Genomic DNA, 7620 nt, shown 5'->3' on the forward strand with positions numbered 1-7620 from the left:
GACGCAGATGGCGTGAAGGAAACACTTTATTGCTGCATTATTTACAGAGCAATGGCCCCTGGCCCACAGCTCCATGCCTGCTTCAGGCCCAGCCGGAACGGCCCCCTTTGCCCCATATGCGGCCCCCAGAGGGGCAGTGCTGGGGGGAGGGCTGCAGCATTAGGGGGAAAAGATGTAAAGAAATAGGCTCTGTAGAAAAGTTGTCCCTACAGCTGTCGTGGGCCAGCTCTGCCCCAGGGCTTGGGGGGGGGGGCAGCTCTGCCCCCAACCCTGGTAGTAACAGGCTCACAAAGCAAGGCTGGGAACAGCACCCCAGAGTCTTGACTCACCCCCCTTCTCCCCCCAGCCTAGAGGAGGTACAGCTGAGCCCTCCTGCCCCGCTCGGGTGGGGGCACTGCTAGTGGCAGCGGCCCCTCCCCCAGGCATGGGATTCCTCACAGGGTGGGGCTGGTTTCCCCTGTCTCAGCCCCCCAGGCTGCAGTCCTGAAGAGGGGCCACTGCTGCCCCCCATGGCAGAGCTTCAGGAAGTGGCCTCCTGGCCTGGAGCTTCTCCCCCAGGGTCCGTGTTCAAGGGACTCAGCTGGTGCCCATCCCTGGGGGTGCCCCCTGGGGCAGAACAGAGCCCCTCCCCCAGGCAGGGTGCTCCCGGGGGAGGGAATGTGGAGGGGAGGCAACGCCTTAGCCTGGCCCCACACGTGCACCACAGCTCCTGCCTGGGCCAGGGCCCTGCCCAGCCCACCCTCAGGAGTGTGTGGCAGGGGGCAGCGGCACCAGCAGGTGAAGGAGAGGGAGGGGACAACCAAGCCCCTGTCCCAGACCAGGCTGGGAGGGTCCTGTCTCCCTGCAGTGCCCATGCTGGAGGCTACAGGCTGCCCAGCGGCACAGTCAGTCTCCCAGCCCTGCCGGAGGTGAGCAGGGGCAGGGCTGGCCACAGTGTCAGCACCACGTTCCCCCTGCAGACAGGCTGGCTCCATGGGCCCACGTCCAGGCTGTGCCCTGGCCTCAGTGGGGTGCTGGGTGATGGTCTGACCTCCGGGCTGCCCTGGCCAGCTGGAGACACTTGTCATAGAGTCTGGGGGGGCTGCCCTGCGCTTCCCACTCCTGCCGCTTGACCTTGACGGAGGCTGCGGGCCGCGCCTGCCACCGCCCCAGCGTGTTCTTCAGGTGCCGCGCAGGCGTCAGGACGGCCCGGCCCAACCCGATGCAGCTGGGAGAGAAGAGGAGCCCGCTTAGCCCAGGGAGCGCCACGCCGCTGGCACCAGGGGAGGCCCCAGGCCTCGGCTTGCTGGGGAATCAACCCCCATGGGGCCAAGGAGGGAGGGTGGGAGGAAGGCAGGGGCCCAGCCCCCTCAGTTCCACCCTGCTCCCATGGGCTCATGGGGGCACGCTGTGGGGAACTGACCTGAGCCCCTCTCTTCCAACCTCCCACGGCCTCTGGGCCTGGGCACTCCCTCCAGCCCCCCCTACTTGGCCAGCCTGCCCCATGTGCCCCACTCGGGCTGTGCCTTCTGCCAGGTCCCACCATGGCACTGCCACTGTTAATGGCTGAGTGCTGCCAGGCAGCTGGGGGGAGGGAACCAGAGCTGAGAGGGGCGGGGCCTGGGCAGGGCAAGGGGCTCCAGGTGGGGAAGGGCCCCTCAATGCCAGCGGTGCCCCCCACGAGACAGGAGGTCCAGGCTCCAATCCCTCCCGCCCTGTCTATGCGCAGGGTGATCCTCTGCTGCCACCCAGTGGGGAGAAAGCCGCATTGCAAACCCAGCCTGGGCTGCCCCCTTCCAGCACCTCCAAGGGGATCTTCAAACAGAGGTAGGGCCCAAGCCAGGCAGCACCCACGTACCAGCATAGGCGACCTCCCCCCACCCCCAGACTGGGAGCCCAGGCTGCAGGGGACTCCATGCCCCCCTTCTCCCGAGCCCCAGCCCCGGGCACAGAGGCTCTGAGCCTGGCCTGGGCAGCCCCTGGTGCTGATGCTGTACTCACTTGGGCTGCTGCTCCCCGTCGGCGCAGCCCCTGGGCGGCTCCAGCACGAAGCAGGCCGTGGAGATGAAGTCGGACAGCACCTCCTCCTCCACCTCATTGGGACCCTTCGTCCTGCGCAGGAACCGCGCCAGCCTGTGGGGACAGGGCACAGCTCACAGCGGGACCCCACTGGGGGCAGAGAGGCAATGCTGGGCATGGGCCAGCACCCCTCCAGACATGCACCGAGTGCCCCCTGCTCCTGCAGAGTCACCAGCACCTCCACCCCGTCTCCAGGGCCCTTCCCTCTCGCCCACTGCAGAGACCGCCTGGCCCAGTCCCTGGGAGCCAGGGTTAGCTTGGGCAACAGTGGGAAGGAAAAGGCCCAGCACCAGGCCCTTGGCCCCTCCCTCCATACACCAGTCAGAGCAGAGCCAGCCCGGGGCACCCACCCGGCTGCACCCCAGGGGCAGCCCCGCTGCCTGAGGAAGTGGCACTCACCTGCGGGTGCAGTTGCAGTGGAACAGGGTGCGGGAGTCCGGGTTGCGCAGCTGGTACTTGACCTCATGGGGCGCAATCTTGTGCTCACACTGGTCAAGGTGCCGGTAGCATCCGCAGCTCCTTGCTGGGGCTGGGGGGAGGGAGTTGGGCTGGGGTCAACTGAGGCACATCATTCAGGCCCCCCCCCAGCGGGTCAGGGGCCCAGAAATCCTGCACAGGGCCTCACTCTGCACAATGCTGGGCCAAGCACCATGGGCACCCAAGCTCTGTGCACACACACCATGGGCACAGGCACTCTCTGGGAGTTCCCCCGCAGAACATGCCACCCCAGAGAACCCACGGCAACCCCCCAGCCCCTGTGCCCAGAGCCCTCACTCACCCTGGCGGCTCAGCTCGGGCGGGTGCGGCATGGGAGTGCGGCGTGGCTCCGAGGCTGGGGTGGGCGGCGAGTTAGTCCTTTGGGCAGGGCGCACTGAGTCCCTGTCCTGGGGCTGCCCTACCCCCTCCATTCCAGCCCCACCAGGGGGTGGGCGCTCAGTCCCCGGCGTGGGGCCCTGCTCGGAGGCCCTCGTAAGGGGTGGTGGCTCCTGCCCCCCCAGGTCTGGGACATGCCTGTGTGGAGTGGTGGCTCCATCCTCAGCAGGGGCAGGGGGCAGTGTGCCCAGGCCCCTGGGCAGGGGGTGTGTGACAGGTCTTTGATCTTCTCTGGGGCTCTGGGACCCCTGGGCCCCAGCGTCCTGCCTAGGCGTCTTCCAGTTCTTCCTCTGGTGCTTCCTGCCCCGCCTGGCGTGCTTCTTGCCCTTGCCCGGGGGGCGCGTGGCAGGGCTGGCCGTCTCCCCCGGGGGCAGGCCGTAGTGGTACTGGCTTTGCTGCACCATCCGGGCCAGGGCTACGAGACCGTAGTGCTTACACCTGGGGAGCAGAGGGGGAGTGAGACAAGGCCCTCCCCCAAACTCCCACCCCCTCCAGGGCTGGGCTCTGCTCCCAGGGGTTTCCCTGAGCACCCACACGCCTGCCCCCTGCCAGCTGGCACTGAGAGGGCTGTGCTGCTGGAGCTCCTGACAGCCATGCCCCGGCTGGCACCGTGCCCCCAGCATGTGGGAGTGCCAGGGTGGGGCCAACTGGCTGCGTCCCGCCTGCCGAGTCATGCCACCTGCAGCAGCCAGTCAGGGAGCAAGACACCCACACGCCCCACTGGTACCCAGCTGCTTCGCCACAGCACCCCCTCCCCCACACAGGGCCAGCCAGGGAACCCACAGCCTTCCCAGAGCCTGTGCTGGCCGAGCGAGGGAGTCCCAGCGGGAGAGGCAGCCCAGGGCCGGAGAAGGGAGCAGGGCCAGGCTCTCGGCCAGGCATGCTGGCCCGATAGCCCTGCAGGCTCTGCCCTGATCGCCCACACACTGGATGGCAGCAGAGCCTAGCAACCCCCACTGGGCTGGGTCCCACCACCGGTCCCCTGCCCACTGTCTGCCCCCTGCTGACCTGTCTTCCCCCCCATTCCCCTCCACCACTAGAGGACAGTCACCTGGTAGAGTCCCCATGTGCCCCGCCTGCCACCAGCAGCCAGACCCCGCAGGGGACACACTGTGCTGGGCGAGTCTGTCCCTCCCTTCCCAGCCCACCCCTGCCCTGGGGCTCCTGCCTCCTTGGTGCAGCCCCGCGAGCAGCCCGGCTGGAGACTCACTTCTAGAGAGGTCTTGAGTTCAGGGACCTCACCGTGCTCCCAGGGCAGATGGCAGTCTCCCACACCTGAGCCAACCCTGCTCCCCCTGTTAGCCCGTGGCCGCTCCATGCAGTCTGGCAGGATTCGGGATGTCTGACGAGCTGACGCGGATCCATGGGGCACCTCATGAGAGCCCCTGGGAAGCTGATCTCTGCACCCTGTCATGTGGCAGCAGGCACCCGGAGAGGAGCCCGCGGTGCAGGGGTGAATGGGAATGCTGCCCAATTCCGGGGACAGCCCCAGTTCTCCAGCACTGCTAGCAAAGGGCATTGCAGGGACACGCCAGTGAGAACCTGGCACAGCCCCCGCTCCAGTGACGCACCCAGGCCTGCTGGGCGCAGTGCCCAGAGACTGAACCTTGGCCTGGGGAAACTGGCTGCAGCTCCAGCCTGCCGTGTCTGATGGCCCTGGGGTCAGAGAGCCCTCCCGAGATGCTGGGCGTGGTTCTGTGAGCAGGGCCGGGGGCTCAGGACCCTGCCAGGGTACTCACCCTCCCCACCAGTGCCAGTCCACGCATGCTTCGCTCTGCTCCAGCACGAAGCATGGGACCTCCAGCAGGTTGAAGAAGGTGATGCCGACGACGTTGGAGATGGTGTCGTTCTGCTCCAGCAGGCACTGCTTGAACCTGCAACCCAGCGAGGGGCGTCAGGGCCGCGGGCTGCGCAGCACAAGGCGGGCGGGGGGAGGAAGGGCTGGCTCAGACGAAGGGCACGAGGAGGGCGGGGGGGGCATAGAAGGGAGTGCAGAGGAGCCCTGCCGCTGTCCAATCCCAGCCCCCTCCCACGCTGAACCCCCGGTTAGCGGCTCTGTTGGGCGTGCGAGGTGACAGCGCCAGGATCCTGCACAGCCCGTGAAGCAGGAGTCGCCGAGGAAAGGGGCGGCCGGGGTCTGCCAGTGCCTCCATGGGACCCGGGGAGTTGAGCGTTTCCAGCCGCCCTCCTGCTGGCCGCAGACACTGGAGCAGGGGCGGGCACTCTGGAGCCGCATGGCACGGCTGCAGGAGGGGCTGGGGGCTCTCAACCATGCCATGCAAAATGGGCAGAGGGGACCTGCAGGCCTCACCACCCCCAGCTCTGCTGATGCTCCTCAATCCCGACTCGCAGCCCCCCCACTCTAGGCGTCTCCTGAGCCCAAGGTGCCAGTGGCTGAGCGGACAGCCCTGGGGAGCTGGTGCAGCACCAGGCGAGTCCTGCCCGTGCCAGCCCGGCTCACCTGGCATCGCAGTCGCAGTGCGAGACGGTGTGCAGGCGGTAGTTGCGGATGCCGTAGTTGTACTCCAGGGCAGAGAGCTGCTCTGAGCATTGGTCGTGTTCCCGGCAGCACAAGTCTGGGCCTTGGAAGATTCCTGCAGGGGAGGGTCGGGTGGCTCAGGGGGGGCAGTGCCCAGCAAAGCAAAGCAAAGCAACACTCCGCAGAGGCCCCAGCTCCCTCGCTGCTGCCCCCTGTGGGCAATGGGCGGGGCACCTATTGGCAGGGCAGGAGGGGACCTGCAGGGTGGGTTATTGTCTCACACACTGGCCACGATCCCCAGCAGGGATCAGCACCCAACCCAGGCTGGACTGGCAGGGGCAGGGGCGCTGTACCTGCTGAAGGTCTGGCCCCATTAGGGCTTCTCTAGGGCCTCCCTCAAGTAGCCTGTGGAATGTCTTGGCCCCATGGGGCACCTTGGGCCACCGTCACCATGCTCAGGAATGCAGCAGCCTTGAACCAGCTCCCGCAGATACTTACACCCCTCCTGCGGGGGTCACACGCAAAGGCTCACAGGCTGGGGTGGGGGGTGAATTCCCCAGGGACCAGCCCCATCTACCAAGATGATAAAAGACAAGACTGAGGGACACTGAGCTGTCCTGGCTCAGGCACAGATAGCCCCGGTGTCCGCCCCAGGCTGGGAGCCCACGTCTCCCGGTCCTGCTGGAACCACAGCTAGGCCAGAGCCACTGAATCACAGCAAATCCAGTCCCCTCTGACAGGCAGCTCCTGCAGGTAGCATGGTGAGGAGACGGGCAGCCTGTCCCCAGACACCCTAGGCCCAGGCGTGTGCCACAGGATCACCACTAGGGCAAATGCAGGAAGCTCATTTAACCCCCTTCAGCTCATTCCAGCCTCTTTGGCCTTGGCCTGGGACCTGCCGGCTCCCCCTGCCCACAGTGCGGGGTCCCAGCTCTGCCCGCTCTGCCCCAGGGGAGCTGGGGGCACTGGGGACGTTGCAGCTCCACAACTCTTACCTAGCTCGTTGAGGTTCCCCGCAGAGTCCCCAGCTCCACACCACAGCGTCCCTGGCATCGTCCAGCCCCGCCGGGTCCTCCTGCGCCCACGCTCCTCCAGGGCCAGTCTTGCCCACTTGCCCACGGGCGCTCTCCTCATGCGGGGCCTGCCAGCCCCCAAGGGCTCAGCCCCGCTGCAGAGGTGCATCTGCTGGGCCAGGCTGTCCAGGGCTTGTTGGCGCGCCGGGCTCCAGGGGCTGGCAAAGAGGCTGCTCTGCGGGCTCTTGGCACAGGACTCCTGGTACAGGCGCGTGAGCCAGGCCTCTTCCTGGATAGAGCAGGCCAGCAGGTGCCCATCCCCGCCCCAGGCGCTCTGGACCAGGGCCAGGGCGCCGGGGCGCTGGCTGAGGAAGCTCAGATATCTGGTGCCCGCGGTGCCCGCCGCCTCCAGGTAGCAGAAGGTGTCGCTCCTGCTGAAGGAGCCGCCGGCCCCCGGCTCAGCGAGAGAGAGCAGCGCCCAGAGGATCCGCCACATGGTCCCCAGCCGGCGCCCGGCCAGCCCAGGGGCGCCCCCCGCGGGGCTGTGGGGCGCGCAGGCAGTGGGGCGCGGAGCCGATGGCGCGCAGCCGGCGAAGGAACGAAGCTGCGCCCTGCGCCCGGCCCGGCTTTAAGGCGGCGCGGCGGCCGCGTGGGGTGATCCGCGGCGACTCCATCAATGGGAGGGTTGGGCCGCGGGCCGGCCGCTGATTGGGCCGCACCCGGCAAACCGCTCGCCGGCTGCGCCGCCTCCAGCCCGGCACATGGCGGGGACCTGCCCGGAGGGCTCGGCGCTGCGGCAGCCCCAGAGCCGGGTGCGGGGCCATGGCGGATCCCCTGCGCCCTCAGTGCCCGGGGCTCCGGCCCGGCGTCAGCGTGTGGCTTGGCCGCCGGGGTCACGCACGCTGGCCCCGCTCCTCTCCGGTCCCGTGGGGGGTGTGACTCAGGTGGGCCCCACGCTCGGCACAGGCCAGGAGGAGCCGGCAGCGCCCTTGGCCTGGTGCCCTACCCAATGGGCCTTGCCAGCGGCTCCTCTCTGGGTCACGCCCCAGGGCACCTGCCGCACCAGTGCACGGAGGCGGCTGGGGCTGGGCTGGGCGCGGCCCTGGGCGCACAAGGCTGTACCAGCAATAAACGGCCCCTAAGAGCCTCCAGGGAGCAGGTGCCAGATGATGCCGGAGAAGTGGGGTCAGCCAGTGG

The 7620-nt window shown here is 68.1% G+C and overlaps 1 protein-coding gene across 1 annotated transcript; it reads right to left on the minus strand.

The window, feature by feature from the left end:
• Nucleotides 1–10: 10 nt before the first annotated feature.
• On the minus strand, nt 11–7097 carry PLA2G3 (phospholipase A2 group III). The gene is given in 8 exon segments (XM_054006771.1): nt 11–1207; nt 1981–2112; nt 2458–2587; nt 2837–3369; nt 4671–4805; nt 5393–5525; nt 6406–6958; nt 6960–7097. Coding segments are annotated over 8 exon segments (1959 nt in total). The 3' UTR covers nt 11–1002.
• Between the last annotated feature and the right edge of the window lie 523 nt (nt 7098–7620).

This window comes from Malaclemys terrapin, chromosome 16, assembly GCF_027887155.1.
Source record: "Malaclemys terrapin pileata isolate rMalTer1 chromosome 16, rMalTer1.hap1, whole genome shotgun sequence".
Taxonomy (NCBI): domain Eukaryota; kingdom Metazoa; phylum Chordata; order Testudines; family Emydidae; genus Malaclemys; species Malaclemys terrapin.